Source organism: Anabas testudineus, chromosome 24 (genome assembly GCF_900324465.2).
Source record: "Anabas testudineus chromosome 24, fAnaTes1.2, whole genome shotgun sequence".
Lineage (NCBI taxonomy): Eukaryota > Metazoa > Chordata > Actinopteri > Anabantiformes > Anabantidae > Anabas > Anabas testudineus.
This window is the reverse complement of record NC_046632.1, coordinates 11,630,922-11,657,563: the sequence shown is the minus strand read 5'-3', so window position 1 is coordinate 11,657,563 and position 26,642 is coordinate 11,630,922. Positions and strand designations below refer to the sequence as shown.

General features: G+C 42.5%; 1 protein-coding gene across 1 annotated transcript in view; it reads left to right on the top strand.

Moving 5' to 3' along the window:
• The window catches only part of foxo3b (forkhead box O3b), a 38,826-nt gene extending 14,972 nt beyond the window's left edge, over nt 1-23,854 (top strand). The window contains exons 3-4 of the mRNA XM_026340913.1: nt 18,212-19,689; nt 20,520-23,854. Of these exons, the coding sequence (XP_026196698.1) occupies nt 18,212-19,660 (1,449 nt within the window). The 3' untranslated portion in view covers nt 19,661-19,689; nt 20,520-23,854. The remainder of the gene's footprint in view (nt 1-18,211; nt 19,690-20,519) is intronic.
• Nucleotides 23,855-26,642: the final 2,788 nt, after the last annotated feature.

The window sequence follows — 26,642 nt, the reverse complement described above, 5'->3', positions numbered from 1 at the left end:
AAGTGTTGATCTAAATGTTCAGCAATCACACAAAAGCAAAGATACCAACAAGAAAAGCCTTTTAAACAAACAATAGAGAGTAACAACAGGAAGTGAGGGAGGGAAAGGGTTGAATCAAAGGTCTCCGGTTGGAACTGAAACTACCGTGTTGCAGGTTTCGGACAATATCTTAACCCCTAAATTGCCTTTGCTATGCTTTGCTTTTCAGTGGAGTCCAATGTAAGCAGCAGCCACCCCTGATAAGCACATATTTGGCCCCGGGTTGTGTGTTGTGCTGCCGTTCTGGCCACAGTCAAAGACGTGATGAAAAACCTGCTGTGTCAGAGATGACAAAACACGATAAACCCTCAAACGGGGAAAATAGTTTCAGACTCTACATGAAGACCATTTGCACGTACACATGTGACAGATGGAAAAAGAGAGAAGGAGAGAAAGGTTAAAACCAACACATACTTTCACACCCCCACCCACCTGGCTAATGAAGTGTGCATTGTAGATGGATTATAAGTTTTGAAAAGATACAGAAATTCGCACAGTCTTGCCAGTGGGACGAGGGGAATTCACACAACCACAGCTTCTGCAACATACATACTGTCTCTATCCAACTGTACAATCTACCTGAACAGTACAACATGCGTGCACCCGCTTGTTTCACAGCGAGAGTAGCGTTCAGATTGGAGGGTCGCACCGGCCCTCCACCCCTCTCACTTTCACAGTACAGTATAATTATCCCAGACCCCTCACTCTGGAGAGAGCTTAGAGGGTTAAGTGCTGCTCGTTTTTTTTTTTTTTTTTTGTTTCAAGTAGACGGGTCAATATTGGTGAGGAATCCATTTTCATATGAGCACTTGAGTCAATGTGTGCATTATTCATGAAGACTCATCACTCCTGATAGGCTCAGCTGTCCATTGTAAAAGAAGGAGGCTGTAGGGTAGGTAGGGGGTGTGGGGGGGGTCCCATGTATGGACCAGCAGTGTGAGACAGACCTGCGCTGACCACGATGTCCTCTGGGAACAGATTGTTGATTATCGCTGTGCAGTGACATCACTGTGTGGTTGAAAACCTTTTAGTCTGATTAATGTACAGTGTGTGTTTGTGTGTGTGTTTACCAGGATGTGTGAACCAGATGCAGATCAGATGTACACAAGGGTTTTTGCATGTGACTACAGTACATGTAAGGGCCTATATGTGCTCTGCACACCCAGTGATTCAAATCCCATCTTGTCACTGTGCACCATATCACAGCTTTATTTTTCTTTCCTCTCTTTCCCATAATCCATCATTTCCAGTGTTGGCTCTGTTGTGGGAGCTGCATAAGCCTCCATCTTTTAAAATATGGGTTAGTGTGCCTCACGTCGCCTCTCTTCACCTCCCCGCTGCCCCCTCCTTTTCCGTCAGTTTGCTTTTCTAAGCTTTTTATTGTCTTGCTTTGGAGACGTTTCCTTCCCTTTTTGGCCACCACAGCAAAATGACGATGAAGAGAAGAGAATAGAAGTAAATTGTTGATGTTGGATGTATATAAACACATGTTAGCTTTTCTTTTAGATCCTGGAGTTTGTTGCCTGCGGGTTGAACGTCTCATTTCGCTCTGTTGCGGGGATACCCTCATCCTCTCTGTGGTGGCATTGCACTGTCAAAGGTGTATGTGTGTGTAGAAAACTCATATTGTGTGTTGTTCAGTGTGTGTCTGTGAGCGAGTGTTATCTCGGTATCTCTGTCCTTAGGCTGTGTTTAGATGAGCTCAGCGTTCCTCCCATCCGTCCCAGTCACAGATATCTAGAGTAAGTCGTATGCACTTTTACTGATTGTTTAATCTGGCACAAAGTCCACAGCTACCTTCCCTGTTCTCCTTATTTTTAGAGGAATAATTCAAAGAACAGCACATAAAGCCTCCAAAAGTAACTACTGAAGATTTCTGCATTGCAGGTTAAGGGGTCATAAAACCAAGTTCAAGAAAAAACATGGAAATCATCCAAACCCTCAGTCATGAGATACTGAGTAAACAGCAGCAATAGACATTTTTTAAATTTATGGACTTTTTAGTGACATTAAGGGGCTGTGTCGGAGCAAGGAAGTGGAGCACAGGCTTCTCAGACTCAGAAAAGGCTAACCTGGGCCTCCGGCTAGAAAAGGAGCAAAGACAAATATGGGGCAGTAACCCACACTTCAGCATTACCCAGTATCAGCCTTCCTCTGTGTGCAACTACAGGCTGAGAGCAAACGAGGAAGGAACAAGCATTTATGTTTTACTGAGCCACATTTTGCCTCCTTGCGCTGCCTTTCTATTTTTTGTCTTTCTCTTTCGTTCATTTTCTGTGATTCTCATCTGTCAGGCTCGCCCTTTCTCCTCTCTGTCTCTCTCATTCTCTCTGCCCCTGTATGATTACTGAAAACTGTATGGAGACAGTGCAAGAGCTCTGCGGAGAGCGGCTGACGCCATTGGCTGGCTGGCACTCCACCCCCACTCGTGATTGGCCGCAGGCCTCAACGTAGGATTCAATCAGCTGGGTGGAAGTGTATGTAGGTCAGTGTATAGGGATGTGAGCCTTCTCGCTCGCTGTTCCCCTCCTCCACCACCTCGGTTTGTTGAACCGACTGTTGTGTTAATTGGCCGCGTTCCAACTTTGAAACCCAGTGAGACTTGAGGCAAGAGAGGAAAAAGGGGAATATAGCAATGGAGGTTAAAAGAGGAAGGGAAGTTAAAGGAGGCGAGGCGGAGGCGAAGGAAGACAGAAGAGAAGCATAGGTGGGGGAAGGGAATAACTCAACATGGGATGCCCTGTTGCACCGAACAGTGCAATAGTACAGTGTGTTACTAAGTCAAATACAGACATTATCCAAACAGAGAGCTGCTGGTGAATAGAGCAGCACAGTGTATTTATCTTCTCTGTTTCTATGTGGGAAGAGATGGAGAAAGAAAGGGAAAGGGAGAGCATCGTGAAAGGAGGATTAGAGAGATAATCAGCTATAAACCCTGCTACGCAAACCCTGCATGTGTTAATTTCCCAACGTTGATTTCACACAGACACTCATCACAGGGCATCCTCACTGAGCTGTGGACCACAAACGACTCATTCGGTTATCTAGTCTGCCGGGTTGTGATATTGTGGACACAGTAAAACCATTGATACGCACTCCAGCAATCCAGCCTCAGCTACCCCACATGTCCTTTTCCAGCTTTTAAAACAGGAGCACGCAGCCCAAAGAGAAGCCTGTTCTGCACTGCTGTACTCAGCCAGTGAATAATTCACGCTAACCCAGATTCTTCTACAGTGCTTACTCTACCCCTAAGTGCCCCCACAAACACACTCAAGCACCCCCCATAAGTGGTGCTCCCTAGGCGTTGCCCATAGTAGTCTAACCCAGACAAGCAGACTGTGAAAAGCAGACAAAATAAAGTCTTGTACACTTCACTTTACTACTCCCTCTGCACCCATGTCTGTCTACAGACTTCACATTAAAACCACCCCGCAGCAGCGCGGGTTCTCTGCAGCTCTCCGTTTCTATGTCTGTCTATAGAAACTGAGGTTTCTATTTGGCTGTTTATGTTTCAATCTCCATCTACACATCTTTTACACCCGCCTGCATTTTCTTTTTATGAGGAGCCCATCATTTGGTACGGTAGCACTTTAGATGCAGCCTTGCCCACATGAAGTAAAGTACGTTCCAGCCCACTTGGCTTTCTCCTTTTTAAAATCTTGTCTCTTCTTCTCACTCTGCCCTTGCATTGAACTCATTATGGTGGATGTAGGCAGCTTTTCCCCACCCGCTTCAATCATGAACACACACACACACCCACACACACTGAGTGACTTTAGCCTGATTTTACCCTCTTACTCAGCCAGCCAGTGTCCCACTTACTGTGCAACAGCACACCAGACGGACCAGACGAATGGCAGGATTTTTACTCCAGGGCACACTGGGAGAGCTGCACAAAAAAAGAAAACATTCATAAGACAGACACACACACAATCACACACACACACAGTGGACAAGCTTACTCAGAGTCTGATTATGCAGATAATGGACAGTTTAGTGCCATCGTGCTGTTCCATACTAGTTTGTCCAATATGTAAAAAGTCACATGTACTTTGGTTTGTGCCTACCATGAATTGAATAGTTTAACATTTTGAGCTAATATGTTTATTCACGGTTTTGTTGGGAGTTAGATGTGAAGATTAATACCCTCATATGGAGCTGGACCCTAAAGCCAGTTTAGCATAAAGACTGGAAATATCAAATCCGACTCTGTCCAAAGGTAACGTCTGCTTACAAGCACCTGTCACGTTCACTACACAATATCTTGTTTGTTATATTCATATAAACTGATGATTGAGCAGAGTTACATCACACACAATGGGGAAAATTATTACAATATATTTTATTATACACAGACATGACACAAACAAACTGGAGTTTCTGAGGTTTCAACATAAGGGCCCAGCTACAGTCTCGGCTCCTTCTTCCTCCTTGATCTTGTGACCAGGCAAGCAAGCGACAGACCAACCAACTAATGCAACACCACCACTTCCCTTTTCGTTGGGTTATTTCAGTCGGTTTGAGGCCGGCGGCTGCTGACTGCACGTGCCACACCACAGTGACTAGGGCGACTAGGTCAGCATGTGAGTTCAGATGGGTAAAAGTCACAAGTTGGATTTTGCCCTGACCATGCACACTGGACACCTGAAACTGCTTTTCTTGTACGGCCTCCAATATGTTCCCTGTTACCCATCATTTCACATGATTAGTTTTTGTTCTTATTACCACCTCTTCCACTCTTTTACTTAATTTTCCTATTTGTAGACTAATTTAAATGTGAACTTGTTGCGTGACTGACTACTCTTATTTTTATTAGTACAGTATGTGGAGGCAGCAGTGTTGAGCCTACTATCAGAAAGGGGCCCGCTCATCTGAGAAACCTGTCAGCGCTTTCTTTTTCCCTTTTTTTTTCTCCCTCTACTCTTCCTTTCGTCTTTCCTTTATTTCCCCCTGTCCGGTTTACAAGGCCTTCGCACACAAGCTCCAAAGGATTACCAGACACACCCCTTCCAGAGGCACTGAGCCCTACAGCTCCACTCTCACCTCACAGTGTGCACATGTGTGTGAAACCGAGCATTTGAGCATTCGATATCTCACACTTTTTACCCGCTCTGCCTCCTCAGAGAGAAGAATGTGGAGGAGGAAAAACAAAAAGAGAGGTGGAAGAGGAGTGTTGGGGGGGGGGGGGGGGGGACAGATTGAGTGATTGCTGCTCTCCAGCACAGAGAGGGAGAAAGAGCCAGAGAGCAGAGTGTTGGCCTGCAGCCAGCTAGTGCCAGCATACAGCTTTTGTTGCAGAGAGTTGACTTAGAAAGGACCTTTCAAAGAGAGAGAGAGAAAAGAGTGGGAGATGACAAAAATACAGAAATGGCCAATGAAAGAACACACGAGTAAAAAGAGAAGGGAAAATAAACACAAAAGAAGAGCTGTAAGAAAGAGGACAGATAAATAATGAGAAAGAAGAGGATTGATAACTGGGAGGAGGGTTTAATGCAGATGACAGAGACTCATTCATGAGCCTGTGCAGCAGATTATAGAGATCAGGCCCCAGCTATACCCTGTTGTTCTTCTATCCCTCCCTCCCAATCATACACAGTACCATCCATCCCTTTTAAGCTATCTGCAAACTCAGTTTAGCCTGTAAAGTAAATGGTAGTGATGAAACGTCTGTTTAAGTGCAGACATGTACCTAGGTATAGTCTGCAGCTTCTCGTTTCCCAGGTGAGGTTACGGAAAATGCAGTGATGTAATTGTGCCACTACCTGTGTAATCAGCCACAGCTTAGATGAGATTACCTGGTTCTGTAAGACTTCTGTTTACTGTCCTGCATGTCTCAATAGTGGAGTAATATGAAGAGGGTGAAGCAGCGTGAGGTGGCGTAGTGAGGAGATATCACAATGCACTACATGCTACTGTTCATGACTGAGTGTGTGTGTGTTTGTGTCGATCCTCCTGGAAGTGTACAACATGTTTGTGCGTACACAAACCAGCCTGACAAGTGAGGCGTGTACTGTCATGTTTGAAGTGGCGAACTCAACTGTGAGTGTCTGACAGAGGCCACACAAAGAGGGTTGAAGGAAGATATGTCCATACTCCCACCACCATATAACTCCCCATATCATGGGGATATTTAAGTTCTCACCACTCCTAGGTGGCCCCAACATATCTTTAGGCCTGAAAACAATATACAATCTGCTAATGAAATTCCATCAGTGTCACCATGGCGTTGGAGTTCACTTGAAGCACCAGCAGAAAGGAGGTGTGGAGATTGGATTGAGCCACGCTTTGAAAAACAATATTATTAATAAGTTAAGTTTGTTTCACTGTTTCATGAAAAAAGAAACAGCTTGTCGTGCTAGTAGGGGGGGAGACATCTTTGGTTGTACTTTTTGCAAAGAAAGAAAGCTGAGGAGTGGGCAAATAAGAAGGGGATAAGGAGTGGTGTGTCCCTTTGGACACAGACGCATATTTCAAAGTACACTACAGTCAGACTCATAACATATCCAGCTGCCCCCCCGCCCCACACCCCGCCAGACTTCCTGTCACTTCCCTCTGTGTACTTTTTAATAAAAACAAAATGCTACTCTTATGCTAGTGGACTACTCTTATGTGCAGCTCAGTCTGCCCTCCTTGTCCTGTCTCTTCAAACCCCATACAGATGAAAATAGGGTAATTCAGTGAAGAAATGTCCCATGTGTGAATAAATTGTGCACAAAAAAAAAACCTAAATAGCAATGAACTGACTGTAAGCATGATGAGACAAAAGAGTAATGATCCCAGTAAACACGAAAACACATATGACAAAGACGATGATACTGTAAGTAGACCTGTATAGTATAGTTAACATTCAATATTACTCAAACACACAGAGTTGCCCCAGTGATGCAACTGTAATTAAGAATAATCACTGGACACACGTGCACAAAGACACCAGTGACCTTTATGTGGTTATGTGGTCATCAAACAATTGCTTTGCTCTAGAAACTAAGGATCCTCCTTTTTATAATCAGCACACCAACTGAGATCAGTTTGACAAAAAGTGTTGCAATCATGAGAGGAAAGATGGAGGGGGTGCTGACAGTGCAAGGGGGTAAACTCTGGGGAGAGACAGGAGAAAATGACTCGTGATTCAAGTAGTGATTTCAGTTGTCCTGAAATATTTAGCGGTGTCTCCAGGAAACGGCCAACGGTAAAGTATTGGTTACCGAGAGACAAACTCTTTGGTTAAGTCACACCAGTCGTGACACAAACTATGAAATGCTGCAAATGATGAAACCCAGGCAAGAAAAAAGACCAAGAGAGGACAGTGAAGGAAAACCGCTGCTCTCCTTCCTTTAGTCTCAAAGCAGGAAGTCATGTGACTCCTCAGAGGGGCAGAGCCTGGCGTGAGGGGGAGGCTGAGAAAGAGACTTGCTGTTGCTGGGAGAAAACTCTCCCAAGGTGTGCAGAAAGTGTGTGTTTTAACTGTGTGCATGTGTTTGCCTTGCAAAGGTTAGGGTTATATACACATAAGTATGTAAAACATACACATAAGATTTACATGCATGCCCCACATACGCTGTGTAGGTGTGTGTGTGTGAGTGTGTGTGTGTGTGTGTGTGTGTGTGTTTTACCACCACCACCTCCTTTTCTTTCTCCAGCTGCTCAGTTGGAGTGTAGGAGGAAGAGGTCCTGGCAGGCCTGGAAGTGCAGACATCAGCAGAGAATGGGACACGCATGCACGCACACAAACGCACATGATCGCGTAGAAACGCTCTGTAGTGCAGAGGTCAGTGTCAGGAAAGTTAAAATGACCTGTGGTGACTGAGCCAGAGAGAAGCAGAGATACACAGAAAGATTTTCTTTCGTAGCTCAGTATTAAACCAGTAGGTTCAGAGGTCAGTTCCAACATCAGATGTGGGGGATGTGTCTGGGGTCATTTCTGTAACTTAACCAAACACAAACTTCACATGCTGATTGGTCAGCTGTGAGGGGGTCAGAGACGAGCCAAGGATTGTGCTGGAACAACTGAGTACAAGACAGTGAACGTCTCCCTTGAGAGACTTGTCATTAGTTCACATAGTAAGAAGTACACTGGGTTTGTGAAGGGAGCACACCCGAAATAAGACAATTACATGTAGTGTGAGTGTGGAAGGTCAAAGTTGAGCCGGGAAACCTGTGTGCAGACAGAGATCGATGTTGATAGTGAAGAATTTGGTTTGAAACGTTAAAAACCTGTACAATGGTCTGGCCGTTCATGTTTCTTGTTATGTCAGATGTGTTTTTTAGGAATGTCACAGTGTTCCCAGATCTCACAAATTAACTTGATGAGCACAGTGTTATAATTACAGCCAGGACTGAAAGCCAAAACTAAGAAAATAAAACCCAAATTGTAATAAACCAAAATTATCCTTTAAGTGTGTGTCATGGCACTGCATACGGTAAAAGATCAGTGGCCTGTGGTCGGGTTTGCGTGCGTGCGTGTGTGTGTGTGTCAGAGTGTGTACTGTATCTGTTTTTAGCACCATTAGAGTGAAGAGCCCCATGAGCACCAGTGGGGCCCTGACACTAATCCGGACCAGATGTGAACTCTGCTGCTGCACCAAACCTCGAAACACACACACACACAAAAACAAGAAACAGCACACTGCTGGTTCCAAACAATCACGCTCAAACTAGTTTTGCAGTCTACAGTTTAGTTAGCCAGCGTGATTATGTGTAATGCTATTATCGTTATAATCTGTCTCAGTGAGATTATAGCTCACCTTCAGCTGACTTAATTGAAGGTTTGAAAGGTTGTTAAATCGCACACGTCAACAGGTAGAAAATGAGTCGACCTTTTATTTAAACCAACCTAAGTCCCGTGGGTGTGACCGTGGCTTTAAGCAGGCAGTGGATCAAAGGCATAGAACACATCGTTGTCATACACGCACACTGGAACAGAGGAGTGTAATGATAAAACACATGTTGACATACTGAAATGCACAGATTGAAATCAGTGATACACACAGAGTAAGTAGTGCATGTCGAGTCACGTTAAATAGGTGCGTGAGAAGTTTTTTGTGCACTGTATGGCCTGAGAGAGGAGCTGATTCACACATGCACACATGTTACATAACTGGAAGTACATTTATTGGCTTTAATACCCTTACAACTATCATTAACCCTGACATCATGCCTCAAATTAACACATATCACGGAGTGTGCCGCTTTGCACGTTGGCTCTACCGATTACGTAAGGCAGTGATTCCCAACCTTTTTTTTTTTTTTTTTTGGCAGCGTGTACTTTGTGAGCTCTTGTTACAGGTGGACATGAGTTATGTGACAACCTAAAAGTGAAGTTTCTCTTTTCAGATAATTTAAATGACATATTAAGTGACAAGTATCCAAGACTTCACAATTAACTAAAGTCAGAAAAAGTTAATAATATATGTCTGTATAAAGCAGACATAACCTGTATGATTGATGAAATACTGCTTTTCTTACTGTTCCTACCCTTTAATTATCTCAAATTTAACTTAAGCCACCTCTGCTTTGTGTTTATTTTTATAGTTTTACATGTAGTTACACATCCTACAGTAGCCACATTTATAAAAAGCTGTGATAGTAACAAGTTTTCAAGCATTGTAGTTTATTGTAAATCACACCTCTCCAGAGTTAAAGTGTACATATATTGGATTGTTTTTTATCTTTCACTACAGTTTCTAGTGGTTTAATAAACGTCTAGTCGCCTTACACTGCAGAAAATAAACTTTTATGTTTCAATCCCTGATTGCCAAAAATAAATCCTCCCACTTCTCCACTCCGTTGCCCTTGAAACAGGTCTGAGGCTTGAGGTGTAGATAGCAGCCCTCTTTTCCCAAACGTGCACCCATGTCCCTTGTCACCTACACCATATCTTCCCACAGGAATAGCAACATTCCCCTTCCTGATAATTATGAATGATTCTGCCCCCCCCGTGCTCCCTCTGTCCCTTCACTTCTCTCCGCTGCTCATATCGCACTGAGATGTAATTAATCATGTAGACACCCTACCGGCCTTCTCTCCGCTCTTTATCTAGCGTTCTCCTTCAATCTCACTTGATGTCTCTCAATCTCTTTGCTCTTTCAAAGTCTCGTTAATCACCTGTTCACATAGACAAGCTCCATAATGGAAACCGGTGGGGTCATCTGGTGATTGGCCTCTCCTGCCTTTCACCCCTCTCTCTATGATTATGTCTCCTATGCACCACCCTCGCCACTGCGCCTCCCTACTCTGTGTGTGTTTTTGCGTATATTAGAGTGCATCTGTCATCAGTGCACTCATATGCCAGGATAAATACGATAATCGTCACTAGCAGACTTGCCCTCTGGACCCTCTCTTTATTTTTAGATGTCAGATGTTGAAATAGTTTAGGTTCTTAAAAAGGGCAGGCTGCGAGTCACCACAGCATCATCACCGAGCGGGGGCAGAGGATCTGTCAACCTAAGCCCACAGACGAACCCAAACGACACACAGCAAATACTTGTTTTAAATCCACTAGCAGTTTATCACCAAATCTATTAAAAGCATGTTCCCGCTGGCTGGATTTATTGACTGGCAGATGGCTTATAGTGTCCTTTGGAAATGCCCCGTGTGTATTTTTCATTTTATAACAGATCGAAAAAGTTCGACAGATGAAATGAGCATTTTAAATTTAGGTCACGTTAAGAAGTATGCAGATATTCTTTAGATGCAGATATATGCAGAGTAGAGATTAAGTAATTCCGGCTCTACTAAGGCCACTATCTCATTAATTAGGGCACAAACTATAGAAAGTCTGGGACTGTGAGTGTAAGTTGTGTTTAAATTTACAAAGTTTTACAAAATCATTTCGACAAAGGGCCTCACACAATTTACTGTGTGTTTAAATCGCTAGATAATAGTTAAAAACAGACATTCACATTTTTCAATAAACTGTCAGTGAAGGAGAAAAGTTGAAGACTAATTGATTCGATTTCGACTTGGAACCACTTAGAAACTCAAAGATTTGCAGAAACGCGTTCAGATACATTCAGTTCTGTTTCTCAGTCTGTGTCTCTGAGTAAGTTGTCATTGCCTCTGCTGGGTTGTTTCTGTTGTCACTGCACTTCTGTGTGTGTGTGTGTGTGTGTGTGTGTGTGTGTGTGTGTGTGTGTGTGTGTGTGTGTGTTCTTGGCAGGCGCAGTTGCTCCGTAGCTTAAGGACGCACTGTCCTGGAACTCAGGTTGATAAAAACCAGCAGGGATGTCCTGTGTTGTCCCAAAGCAAAGGAGACACGTCTCGTCGTGAGATGTAATAAACAGTGTGTTGGTGTAATGTGCACCGACGGTTTATGCCTTTTAAGTTCAGTATTTGATGTGGATGAGAAAAAGTTTGTCTTTGTTTATTTTTGCAGGATTCAGATCATGAGAACACAGACTTCCCAGCTGCTCTCTGCTTTTCATGTCACTGATTCTCCTTCCAGTGTGCGTGCATGTGTGTGTGTGTATAGTAAACCTGAGCATGACGATGAGCCACATGCACCATAGGAACTGAAGTGACCGTCCAGCACTCATCGAAACACGCTGACCCAATAAAGGGGTGACTAACGTGACCAACCGAGCCTTTGCGCAGGCTCGCACTGATTGGCTCTTTGAAGTAGGATGGGTCGGCCAACTCCCCCACCTCAGACCAAGCGATTGGATGAAATGTGAGAGTAAACAAGGAGGCCTTTGAGCATGTGGCCTTAGACAACACGGGACACCTTAGATCTAGGCAAAAAAGAAAAAAAGAAAACATCAGAGATGAGAGAAAGAGCCGGAAAGAGAAGGAGAAAGATTGACTTTGCATTAGTGAGCTCCCAACGCTGACAAGAGGCGGCTTTTAGTGAATTAACAAGGTCACCGCTCTTGGAAAGCAGTGTGTGTGTTTTTGTTCGTTGTAATTTCATTCTTCAAGGAACCTGATATTGCTTTTCATAACATAATGATGGATTTGTCAGTTTAAATAAAGTATTATAGATTGAACATGAGATTCAAGGAAAATCTGCTGCATTTCCTGAATTGTCTCCACGACCACTATTACTTAATATAAATATATTGTATTAAGAAGGAGGGGAGGGCAGTAAGAACAAAATAATCAGCACAAACAGGACTCCTAATGTGTACACACATAAATACAACTCACAGACGCACAAGCTGGGAGAGACACCCAGCCGCTGGCCGGGAAACTCGCATATGATTGAAGAGAATGGAATGTTCTGTCTGCAGTCCAGAGCTCAGGGCCGCTGGAGCCCGGACAAAATGTGTGGGTGTTTTTGTGTGTTTGTATAGGGTCACGCAATAAATAGCCGTCCTCTCTCTGAAGTATTAGCGCAGACCAGCCAGGTTGTTTATTTATAAACCCACTTGTACCTGCTGATTTTAATTCCCCCCTTAACTATACCACAAATAAGAAAAGTTGGTTTGCTTTCATACTTTTGCAAGCAGAATCATGCATCGTATATAATGTGCTATTAAATATTATTAGTAGAGTTGCGATTGTGTAAAATAAACCTCTTTAGGTGCATTTGCAGCTTTGTCTGACGATAGAATAGATTCATTTTTAGAAATAAACTCTGTTTTATAGACTCTGTATACAGTTTTTTCTACATATATCCCTATTTAATTGATTGATATACTGTGACTTTTAAAGCTTCCAAGTTTTTTCTTTCTTTGCTTTTTTGTTTAATATCTCAAAAACTAAAAAGGAGGTCAGTCATCTCATGTGGCTTTGGTGTTTAGTTTAAAACATTTTATAGTTGTCATTTATCTGTTGTGCATTTGCCTAGGACACTACCTGTTGCCTGTTTACACAAAGACAATCTTGTTTGCATTGGCAAAAGAAGCAACATTTCGGGGCAAGACGATCACGATTTTACCCACAGTCCGTTGTCAATCCCTCGTCTCAAATGGTCTCTGATGTTGCGCAAGTTTTCAGCTTGACCCAGCAGACACTGTTGACATTAGACTGAGATTGGTGCTGGTTTACATAATGGCTGATAAAATGTGGTTATGTTTGGCCAGGACTGTCACTCATACAGACACAGTGCTGGTGAAGTACATGAGAGGTGTGAGGCTCAGGTCACAGAGTTTGTCCAATCACAGCAGGTAGCAGGGTTGAAGGGGAGGCACTAAGATGTCTGACGCAAGAGCTGCAAAGCACTTTGACCTTTGACTTAGCATTGTCTCCTGACTCCTTGACTCTATAACCATCTGACCCAACTCTTTCCTGCTGCACTACACATGTGGAACATTTGGATTGTGTGCTGAGTGTGTGATTTTTTGTATTTCCTCACTAATAAAGGCAAAGAAGGTTGTGTTGGGGTTCGAGTGGACACTAAAATGTTTCTGTCGGGCTCATTCAGAATACAGGAATCTAGCAAAGTGAAACTGACCCAGTTCATACTGTACATTGGAGTTCAAATATGTGCTGTAGCTGGCTGATGAAATACACTTGCAACTACGTGCAGACCCTCCCTTCTCTGAACTGCCTGGCTACCGCACCAATCACCATGGCTGAAAGTAGCTGCTGCAACCAATTAGGAAGCATTCTCACAATACTCTAGACCAATCAGGGGAGTCTGCTTCTGAGTGACCTCACAGGTATTCATTTCTAGAAATTTGCCCTGCATCTATGGCAATACATTCAGCTAATTCCCCCTCATTAGACTTAAAATGTCCTTAAAGTGCCTCCTTTAAAATAAAAGAAGTCCACCTCCAAATGAACAGATTACATTAATGCAAACATATCAGTTTCCTCCTACGCACCTTTCAAAAGTCCGAATAATGAGAGAAGGGAGAAAGAGAGATTCCTAGCATGGTTCCCGACAGTGATTAATTGTTCCCACATGTTGCTGACGGACAAAAAAGCCTCTGTGTTCCTGAGCCCTGGTTGCAGCTGGTGCACAGATACACACACACACACACACATGCAAACACACAGATGGGGCCTGTCTCATGAAGCAAGTTCAGCTTTGTCAAGATATTTCGAGTTAGCTGGCTTCAAAAATGTTACACTGGGCAACTACAGTAGATAACTGTACATCATCTTCTAGTGCTTTTCATTAAGGTGACAACCACTGTTATCCTTTATGCAAAGATGAGCTAATTGACCACTGGGTAACTTCATATTTACCCAAAATATAAAAAAGTTGTATCAATCTTCTCAGGCAACGCATATATTTCCCAAAATGACAAACTAATAATTCAAATTGATACTTCTGTCTTATGAACTATACAGTGAGTAAGAATCCCAACAGCAGTAGAACATGGAGAGCAAATAAGGTCAAGCAATAAAGAAAACTCCTTTGCTGTAGTAGTGTATGTGAGAGTGTGTGTCGGTGAGATTTTTAGCTCTCATGGCTGCATAGTAGGAGTTATGAATCAGAGCTGCTGTCTCAGTGAGCTGTTTTTATTAATGGGCTTTGGGAATACCCCAGAGAAGCTACAGTAGTCAGCGTACACTATCACACTCACATAACGTGCCATGTACATACACAAATACATACAGGGTGTACTGTGCATTCTCCAAATAACTGAGGCATATTTCAGAATAGTCTTTCTGTAACTGAATTTCAAATTTTAGATATAGATAGATACAAAGCTTGGTTGGACATTATTTTTCTTTAAAATACTGGATGTCTGTGGGCATGAAGACAGCTGTGAGGTTGTTGAGTCAGTTCCCCTGTATGGTGATTACTGTACATTACTGCAGTAATCGCTGAAAATAGCAGCTCTGCTCTTTAATTGCCTGTTGCCATGGCGAATCGTAGTATTGCAGCTCCATTGATGATGTCTTATTTCATTCTCCAAGTGTGCACTTAACTCGGAGAGAACATACTGTCCTCAGAAAGGAGTGAAGAAACTCCGATCATCTGTTCTAAATTTCACAGATTTGACAAAGTCAGAGTTCAGGGTTCATTCAATCTGCTTTCTGGGAAGATCCCCTTCAAACGAGCATAAGGGGTGATGTAGATACAGATTTAGGGAAAGAAATGGTTTTTAAATTGAAGACACAGGTCTTGAGATTTAGATAGCTGTGTGTTTTCCTAGTATTTTGTTACACACAGGGCCTGTGGAGGATCGTTTTTATTTACCAGTAGTTTAATGAACCCCTGGGAAGTTAAATATTATGAACAGTTGTAAATCATCAGCCAGACGTGAGATATTGCAGTCTGTAGGAGAGACCAAACTTCTAGATGAAATCTAAAGAAAAGAAAATGCAAAAAAAAAGTGGTAAACAACCCCAAAGTCAGTCTAACAAAATCATAAATCAACACATTGAGCACTTAGAAAACTACAAGTGTGGATGGGTTTGTTTTTACTTGCCAATATCTGAAAGACTTCGGAGTCCAGTTGTTTTTGTGATGCTCAAAGCTTTGATGTACGTAGCTTTCAAGACAATATATCTTAGAAATATATGGTTTGTGCAGCACAGTAGGAGGATTTACTACTACACACACACACACACACACACACTTGACACATTTTTTCTTGTTTCATCTTGCAATCATTATCTTCTCACCCTCTTTTTTCACTATCGCCCATTCACACTTCCACTTGCCACAGTTTTTTTTTCTTTTTATCACTGCCCATGCTTCAGTTGCAGATGTCCTTTTTCGTTTTATTGCTGCACCATCACATCGAGTTAGACGTCAGGTGAGCAATATCTCACCTGACATTAGAAGAATATGAGCAGTGGCACAGAGAGGAGAAACATTAAACAAGTGGCTCTGTTGGAGGAGGGAGTTGGGGGGTGCAAGGATAAAGCGAGGCAGAAGTATTGATGAAGTGTCAGGTGCTGGCAGGTAAATGTTTAGAGCAGCTGGTGAAGGAAGCTCACATTCCATTCATTTTTCTCTCATTCATCCCACCAGAAGTCCTCTTTTCTTTACGAAGTCTATCTTCTGCCATTATTTACATCACCCTGGCAGCTGGAAACCTTTTAGCTAGTGTGAGCATGTGAACGTGTGTGTGTGTGTGTGTGTGTCTGTAAAATGTCCTGTAATAAAGCAACATTACGTCATGCCTCAAGAGATGCTGGCAGAAGATAAACACTGGTCTCACTGGTATCTCTTCTCATCTTACCTCATTGCACAGAATACACACCCGCGCAGGCACACACACACACACTTACACACAAACTTGCTTGGAAAATGTGCATTCATATGCACACTCCATTCAAGATTACATGCAGGTTTTTATGGGTTCGCTAATGCACACTTCACTTGTGGTTACAAAAAACAAAAAGTGCTGCAGAAACTAATTTTGCATGCACTTATTTATTAAATGGGCACAATTTCAAAACTGGGCATTTCAGTACAACAAACATATAAATACTCAAAAGCACACGCACACTCGCACAGGGTCATAGGTTCAGTTTGTCCCCAAAGAGCAAACCTTCTTACTCTGCCAGCCTAGCATTCAGAAATGTAACTGAAGCCTTCTCTTTCTACTCTCTGATTGACCAGAATAACAACCCAGACCATATTGCCAGTAAGCTGTTGCCCAGGAAAGACGGTACAGCTTCGTGGAAAACAATATTGTGATTCCCACAAAAATGATAAAAATTCGGCCTGTGCTGGTTTGAACACAGAAATCTGTTCTGTTTTAGGGAGTAAAAATATACATAGGAGGAAAACAGAGAGAGAAAAAAAATGTGTGCATGTTGTGGATGGCGGTCGGTTGTTTAAATGGGAGGATATAGAATAGCCCCAGAATCCCTCAGGGCCCATAAGAGCTATGTGTTTATGAAACAACAGAAACTGAGGAAGAGGGAGGGTGCATGGAAAGAGAAGGAGACTGAGGTCAACAAGGTCTTCAGTGGGTTACAGGGCATAAGACAAGAAAGAACAAGGAAAACAAAGTGCAATGAAAGTGAGGGACGAAAAACTCCATATACACTTGTGTTATCACTATAAGTTGGCATTTCAGATGGTGAGTGAGAGTATGTGAGTGCGTCTTTCCCATTGGTGTATCACCATTGTGCCGTCATATACGAACCATGAAATGATAAGTAACCAGATGGCTGCAAGTGTGTCCAGATGGACATGGGTGGGTGTAATTCACAGATCAAGTACAGTTGGAATCTCAAAACTTAAATGACCGTAAAGCCAGAATTTGCATGAAGTCCTTGTTTTAATCTCCAGTAATGAATTAGTGAAAATGAGTAATGACTGAATTGAATTAGAATCTCAGTGAAACTTGCACAGCCTACTAATGGTGCTATAGCCTCGTGAAACTGTTTTGTTTTCCTAGCTTTTGTGTATTTTCCTGTTGTGTAAACTGAAATTTTGCTATGCTAACATTTGCTTATTAGCATTAAACACAGTACAATTAAGGCTGTTGGAAATCTCTTCAAAAGTTTTGCAGGTATTTACTATGGCTACAAAAGTTCATGAAGCACAGTGGTGAATGGGCAACAGGCTCACAATGGCATGTCTAGGGCCACGCTGCAAAATGTGTGTAAATCTACTACAAAACTGTTAATTATGTACAAAAACAAATCTAGCGGTAGAACAAATTATTTGAACAGGGGTGTTATATCGCAGTTTGAGCCTTATAACCTTCATACACATCTGTGTTGCGACTATTAATCATTAGCAGGGGCTGTCATGAGAACCAGTTCCCACACAAAGACTCTCTTGGGCATGCACAAAGAAGGGGCTTGATCAATACACACTGAGCACTCACATACACACACACACACACACACACACACACACACACACACACAAAATAACACACATGACACAGAATGCTCTCCTTATGCAGCATAGGGACTCTTTGTATATGTCATTCATAATCGAGGAGAAGCTTGATTACAGACCACTGTCTCTTTTCTCTTACACTCAAAAGACAAAAGCTACAGTGGGAACAATGCAGACATCAGCACTAAGTGCTGCTGCACGTTAATGTGTTCCTGTCTATATTTAGTGGATGAATTGAAGAATTGAAACAATAGGTTTTCTTCTTGTGTGTTAGTCATCAAGACCAACTGTTTACATTGCTGCAGAACCAGTGGATGTGGGTGGTTTATGGATGAGTGTTTTGGTGTTAAAGAGAGGTATTCATTGAATGTCATATTAGTAAAAGGCAAGAAAGCAAACGACTGAACAGTCAAAAGAATTTCACACACATTGCTAACTGCAGTCTGTTGATCTCTTGTGTTACAGAACTCCATCCGGCACAACCTTTCCCTCCACAGCCGTTTTATCCGTGTCCAGAACGAGGGAACAGGGAAAAGTTCCTGGTGGATGATCAACCCCGAAGGAGGAAAGGGTGGGAAGGCTCCTCGGCGCCGTGCAGTCTCCATGGACAACAGCAACAAGTATACCAAGTCCGCCCGTGGCCGTGCTGCCAAAAAGAAGGCTGCTCTGCAGGCTGCAGCTGCTGCAGCCGGTGAAGGTGGCGGAGACAGTCCTTCAGGTCTCTCCAAGTGGCCCGGAAGCCCAACGTCACGCAGCAGCGAGGAGCTGGACGCCTGGACAGACTTCCGTTCCCGCACTAATTCCAATGCCAGCACTGTGAGCGGTCGCCTCTCACCTATTCTGGCCAACCCTGAGCTTGATGAGGTGCCAGATGACGAGCCCCCTCTCTCACCTATGTTTTACTCCAGTCCTGGCAGGGCACTGTCTCCTGGCAACCCTACAACTAACGGGAAGACTGTGCCAACTGAGCTACCCCGCCTGGCAGACCTGGCAGGTACAATGAATCTGAATGACGGACTCACAGATGAGCTGATGGATGAGTTGCTAGATAACATCAATCTGGTGCCAACCCCTTCCAGTCAGACAGCTCCAAATAGTTCCTCAGGGTTCAATTTTGGGTCCAAACCCAATGGGTTAGGCTCACCTTCCTCCACCCCCTCTCCTTCCTCCAACTCTTCTTCTAACAGCGGAGGTAATGGCTACAGTAACTCAATTTTTGGCCCTCACACAACGGGCTCCTCTATGCGTTCATCCCCCATGCAGACCATCCAGGAGAACAAGCAGACCTCCTTCTCCAGCAACAGCATGTCTCGCTTTGGCAGCCAGACACTACAGGACCTGCTCAACTCAGACAGCCACAGCCACAGCGATGTCATGATGACCCAGTCTGACCCGCTGATGTCTCAGACCAGTGCAGCCGCCATCATTTCCCAGAACTCTCGCCGTGGCCTCATGCTCCGCAATGATCCTATAATGACCTTTGGGACCACCGGAGGACTTCAAAGCAACCAAGGGCAAATATTGCAAAGTAATAACCACAACCAGAGCTCCTTGAGGTCTATAAACGGAGGCCTTAACCTAGCCAATGACGCTAACACTGTGGCTAATGCCAAGCAGCAGCTCCTGCTCTCACCCTTGGGAGGAAATGGGTCTTCCTCCATGCAGATCGACACCTCAATCTTCCTGAATGGAACAGTTAGCAGCAATGGAGGGATCTGTCAGGACCGTTTCCCAACAGATCTGGATTTGGACATGTTCAATGGCAGCCTGGAGTGTGATATGGACTCTATTATCAGGAATGAGCTGATGGACGCAGATGGCCTAGATTTTAACTTTGACTCTCTGGCCAATATGAATGGAGTTGGCAACTTCACAAGCACCAAGCAGACCTCTCATAGCTGGGTACCTGGCTGAGAGGCACAGACCAGGAAGGAGCAGAGCAGGTATGTTGGTTTCCATATGGATAAATCAATAATGTCCTTTTAGTGTTAGTGAGAGTTGAAACTTGTTCTCCCCGTGCCTATTCTGGCACAGAACCTAAAAAAAAAGATACTTATACGGTTCAGATTAATTTATTATTATTTTAGAGATGTTAATCTGTTTCAGTATCAAGCAAATTTGAGGAGATTAAAGAAGTTCCAGAGTGATGGGCACACCCTACTTGCTGAAGAGAGGAAGGTGAAGTGATGATCTGGGGTTGCTGCAGTTGGTCTAGGGTCAGCCACAGGTAGTTAACTACCTGAATGACCAGGTTATTCCATCAATGGATTTTCTTTTCTTCCATGATATTCCAAGATGACCTGATCATATCAGGATTCATTGGCACACATAGGTTTTCACATTTTCACACATAGGTTGGTCACCACAGAGTCCAGACCTTAACCATTGAGAATCTTCTTGCTGTCAGCACTACTACAGGGTTTCAGGACACCTCAGCAAGTAGGGTCACTGGCCAGTAGCCAGGAGGAACCAGGAATCAAACCATATGTTCACAGACTACCACAACTGACTACCACCTGAGCTACTGCCCAATAAAAAAACTAAATTTTCTTGTGGGGGATGATATCTCCCCCCTGACCCATCATCCTGGCTCCTCCTTGACATAGCAGTAAGTGAGTTGTTAGATATATGAGAGACACGTAAGCAACCAGAGTTGGGATTTGTACCCTGGTCTCCTACATGCAGGGCAGTGATCTAAAAAGTTTTTTTTTTTTTACAGAAAGCATAAAATGCTCACACTCAAAATAATCGTGTCATGTCCTTTTCTGTCCAGGTCTGAACTGTGTAGTGCAAGAGAAGATCAGACACAACATCCTTTTTGCCAAACCTGCCATCAGCACAACGTACATACAAACCCTGTGTTTACAGAAGAAGACTTCCTCTCAAGAGCTTTACCTTTGCTCCCACACTGGTGAACCATGAGCAACCCAACAGACTCTAGAGATTCTGCACTTCAGCCCTCGAAGCCTCCTGGGAAACAACAACAAAAAGAAAGCTATGTCAAACAATCACAGCAAACTCACAAATCTAAGAATTATGCAATTTTCCTTTGACATCCACTCTGTTGATATCAAAGAGATACTGCTTATCAGAAGGGGTTTCAAGTAGAACACAAGAAGTAAATATCAAGCAAAGATGGAAGGAGCGTTGTTCCCGTTGAAGACAAAAAAACAAAAACGAAACAAAAACATAACTGTAAAGTGAAAAAAAAATACAAGAAGTGATGTGGTGTAAATCTAATCCAGTGGTTTTCTGGGATGTGTTATGTTGGAAATAAAAAGTCCCTCTGTTCTCAGCTAGTGATTTTAAATGTTACATGAGTGTTTTTGGGATTTTCTGTTTTATCATAATTGTTTCTGTATCATACATGTCTGTACAAAAGAATTTGGTGTATTGATCAATTGAAAAGGTGGAAATGGGGTTTCTTACTTGGTGGCCACACATACAGTACATGCAAACACACATACAGACACTTTGCCCCAGTTTGCAAAAGTTAAAAACCTTTAGAGCTTTTCTGAACTTAATGCCATGCACTTCCCATTTTGTTCTTCAAAAACTGCTCCAATTTAAACTCCAATTAGCTGAGTACTATAAAATATGTTTTGTTATTTGTAAAGTGAAAAAGAGGTAAACGAGTAGATGAAGAAAATCTCTAGTGGAAAGTTGGAGAAGGAGGGGCTTAGATCTTGTCTGTCTTAGTTTTCTTAGCTTCTGGTGAGTTCTGTTGAGGTTGTTTATCACAGCATATGATGTAGCCAAAATGAATACCTGTGTCCTGGGGTTGTGAACATTTCCACACTCAAAACAGGTGCTATGAAAACAGTGTTGAATCCTGTCCCGAGAGCAAGCCGTGTTGTTGTTTTTTTTTTCGTTGTTATTCTGTTTTTACCCAAGACCTGCAGAAGCCCAAAGCTGCAACCACTTGTAGCACAGCGAGGTTGAACCTGTAGACGGCGCCGGCGGGGAGGGAGCAGGGTTTAAGGCTCATTCCTCTAGAAGCCATTTGTTTCTTGAGTAAAACAATAAGCTATCTCTGTACATTGCCAAATTACTTGAAACAAACAGTAGGATATGCTGGCAGCCAAATCAGAGCACATACATGCACACACACAAACACACACACACACACTTACATAACACACATGTACGTAGATAGAAAAAAAATAATACCAGGGATCTGTGTTAAGCTCTACTGTTTTCTTTTCAGGAGCTTGTGGGGCTTGTTATGCATATATAGAATCACTCAGGGGGGAAAGGAGGCTTCCCGTTTAAGTAACATCAAGTCATATTGTAATGGTATTTTAACATTTCTTGATAAAAACAGTAATGCTTTGTGTTTGTGAACTTGTAATCTGTGAACTTTTGGCCGTCACGATGAAGAGGAAGAAGGAAGATAAATGTCCGGATTAAGACTTTGTGCGGTCTGTTATTTTTGGTTTTGCTGTCATAGCTTTTTTCTCCTCTTGTTGGACTTGTGACACATACACACATCCCCACATGGACACGCCTGGTGCTCCTGCAAGTGACTTCCTGTATCTCCTGAGTACATGTCAATGTGTGTGTGCGTGTGTGTGTGTGTTTCTTTCTGTCAAATTTATCTCATGAGGATATGTAATCCCTCACTATCCCTCATGGTGCATACAGCACAGCCAGTTGTATGCATGTATGTATTTATGCATTATGAATTGTGTGAAATGCATATATACTCGCTGTATGTCCTTATATACTCATGTAGTACTTGACCCCTGGATTTTGTGTACCTCTGAAGGTAAAGTTGAAGAAATAATGAACAAAGTTATGCGGCAGGTAAGAGGGAACACTGTTACCAGCGATTTTATTGTTGAAACTGAATTTGAAAATGGTGGAAAACACCATTGTTGTAGCATCTGAAGACCCTGGTACCTTTTCTCTGTCTGGGGTAGAAACATGAAGCGTATGCCCCACTATGTATAATAGTGTACAGATGTGTGTATATCACTTTGAGGCCAAGGCAGAGGAGTGTGTGTGTGTGCATGGGTGGCTAGAATGATCTACTGTGCTATCTGAGGTTAAGTGCATGTAGCTGTACCCTCCGCCCTGGACCCTTCCAATGGTGCCGTCCCTCTACAGAAATTGTAAAACCCTGTGTCCTTAGCACTCAAACACACACAATGTTTCTATTTTTGAAATCAGGGCTTACAGAGCAGCATTTGCACCATCCTCTCGCATAATGGGTTTATAATTAAAAGTGTGTGTACATCGTCACAGACACAGGGAAAGCTTCCTTAAAATGATGTTCCTCCAGCTTCACACTTGGTTTTTATTGCACATGGAGTACAGTAGGTTCACATCACGGTGCTGGCAGTGAGCTGTCTGGTTATGACTTTGATGAGGTTGAAGCATCACCTGACAATGAGCTGCAAATTTCTACATCTTGTCAAGTTGAAAGCTAAAATTTCATCACATTTCTTTTGGCAGGAGGAATCCTGAGCCATTACCTGAACTGCTCAGAATTTGAATCTACACTGACCGTACTAAATATTGCTTTGCTATTCCTGTGAAGAAGACTGACAAGGTAAATCCAGGGAACACTGTAATCCTTTCTATTTAAAGAGGGGTTATTAATCTCTGATTATCTACAAAGGGATCTCAATTGCAGGAAAGTTTTGCTAACATTTTGTATAATCAGTGTAAAATGTGTTGGACTTTGAGCAGATTTTACATTTAGTCGTAGTGAAGAGGACGTTTCACACAACCACTCAGTGCACCTCCTTCAATCAGGCACGGATTCCTTTTTCTCATGCCCAGCACACACACCTGCAGAGCAACACATGCAACTTTAAAGCTAAGAAAAGCAAAAAATATAAGAGACATACCACTAGATACCTTTATCGCCTCTCAAGCATCTCCTTTTCGTTATCTTCTCTTGAACTTTTTCATCCTTGTTAAGAGGCCCAGGCCAGCTCTCACCTACGAACTTTGACCTTTGAACTTTGCCCTTTATTAATCTTGCTTCTTCTCAACTTGATGTTAGTGGGTATTTTTCCTGTGTATTCCATTTTGAATTGTAATCTAGTTTGTATAAGAAATGGTGCGCATGTAAATAAAGCTTGGTAAGGCTTCACACTCTTTCTGTGTCAGTGTCTTAACTTTTTTTATTCCTGAATATGAAAATATTGCATATTGCAAGTGCATCTACATCACAGGTGCTGTGGGAGCAACAGGACTGTTTATAACAGCTCACATTACCATGACAAATATTTCCAGTCCAGAAAGGAAAATGTTACAGGCCTTGCTTGCCTTACATGTGCTGCTAATTCAGAAGTTAAATTGTTTTCCAAAGCGGTGTGTGTTTCTGAAAGCTCCTCCATGAACAAATTTAACCTCACGCACGCACACACACACACACACACACACACACACACAGAAAATAAATCCCTTTTTCACGTCAGGCTGGAGCGATCTAAGTAGCAAAACAACTCTGTGTTCCTCTCAGGTTCCTGGGAGTCCTCTTGCACAATGTTTATTTTGTGTACAGCTGCATTAAATGAGAGAAGGCATGGAGCAGCCCTCTGATACCTGATACTGGGCTGGGTAACTTTTCTCGGTTATTGCGAAACACGAAGGAAAAGAGAGAGGGGGAGCCATCAGAAATAGTTTGTTGTCAAGTATCTCTAAAGGGTCTATGCTTGCATGTCTGAAATCTCCCCCAGGCGCCTATGCCAAATATTAACACTGAGCCCGACCAGGCTGTCTTCTCTTTATTCCCCTTTTCTTCGTTCCTCCTGTTCAGGATGACCAGTACGTCACGTTCCCCCACTGCCAGAGACCGAGCCTGCTATCATAGAAAGATTATTCCACATTAGCTATTGACGTGTGTGTTTGTGTGTGGTATGTGTCAGATTTCTATAAAACTGAAAGGTTCTTGGAGAAGATTCAAACAAATGTTAACACTACATTAATTTATCAAGTCTTTATATTAGTTTTATTAACTATTGACCTCAGCAGCAGAAGCTGGACGTCTCATTTAATTAAATCTAATCAGTTAAGTGATGAGCACTTGACACTGGTATTTAATACCTTAATGCTATTAAACATCCAATTAACATGACAGCATGCTGAAGGTAAGACATCTATCAGATAGTATAAACTAATTTTGTATGAAATTTAAAAAAAGTATATTTATTTATTTAAAAAAAATAAAGGTTTTCCTTATTAACTCACAAGAATCTCACAACTTACTAATGTGTCCAAAGACAAGTAGGATAATCTTCAAATCACAGTAAAGCATCACTGACCCTGAGAATCAGCTCAACATATACTTTAATCAGCAGGAATCCTGCTATCATTGAGGTGGTGTTACTGTATCTCTCCTGTTTCTGCGACTTCTTCCCAGAGATCGTGTTTATTTGTGCTTGTGGGCACAAAAGTTAAGATGAAACTTATGGGACATGTGTTAACTGCACAAACAAGACAAAAACTTTTCTGTGATTTATACATGTCGATTCTATTTTATTTTATTATTTTATCAAATAATAATAAAATTATATATATATAATTTGAGCGTGTGTGCATTTTAAGCATTTTAACCAGGATCAGATGACAATAACCCCTCTAATCATAATTTTATGCTACTGTGACGTTACCATGTGTTTCATGCTATGAACAATTACTGAATCATCTTCAAAGTACTTAGCGTCACAGCACTCCAGAGAGGCCTCATTTTTAACCACTAAGCCAAATTATTTCGTAACCAAACTCTGTTGTCATATAGAGAATAGTACATCCATAACCACACTGTTATGTTACCAAACCCAGCTCACGCATCAGGTACTTTTGGTCTACCAGTCTGGCATTTTCGTTTGTTCTCAGATATACAAAATGACCTCTAGCAACCTCTAATTTGCTTAATATTTTCCATCTCTCTTTCACGAGGAGGAAACATTTTAGAGAGGATGAAAAAAAGAGCTGGAAAAAAAAGTTCACTGCGCTCTGCGAAACAGTTATTTGCCAAGTTTTGGGTTCTCAGCAATTTCCAAAACGCTCAAACTTGCTTTATGACTGAGCAAGCAGGCTCACCACAACTACAAATACCAAACCCACATTTCAAAGGCAGTGTCCAGTCAGCTGGTCACCTGACTGACTGAACGTCTGGTCTGGCTGCAGTCACACCAGTCTGTGCGAGGTCACCGAGGTTACTGCTTGGCTGGAAACTCCTCTGAACTCATCTGGTTTTCCATTTTCGTTTCTTCTCTCGATTTTATTGTAGGGCAGCGTTATTGTTATTCCGGATTCTATAATTTTTCCATTTGAGTTTGCATTTTGTATTGTTATTTAAAATTAGTGTATTCCAAAGCTTTGTACTCGTGTCTTTATGTGCAGCGGTTTCTTATTTCTTCTGTTTGCCTGCTATCTTCATCTCCACCCACATTTTGTGCCTTGTTACATGTCAGTGGGCTCGTCATCTTTGTTTTAATACAGAAAGCAATTAACCTGTGTGCTCAGGGCTCGCTGTACACAGCCCCAAGAAATAGCACATAAACCCTCAACAGCACTGTGTTGTATGTGTGTGCATTAGGTTACAGGTGTGTTTACATGGGCGACCATGTACGTTTGCTTTTACCTGGGAGTATGCGGATTAGGATGATTAGACATAAAGGTGATGGATTTAAACAGTAGTGGTTAAACTCTCAGTGTCAGGCAGGGATGTAATTCTATCCTACCTGAAGGAGTGGCGTGTGTACAGTGCCATATGAGTTTTTCCATACAGGTGTGTATATTTATATTAATATGTGTTGTAGTATTGAGACTTAGCACTACATGCACATAAAATGCTTGCAAAGGATAGAGAGCTTCTGCAAGACTTCCATCTACAGCTTCAGCAACCAAAGAGAACTTGTAGTCTTTCGTGTATAAT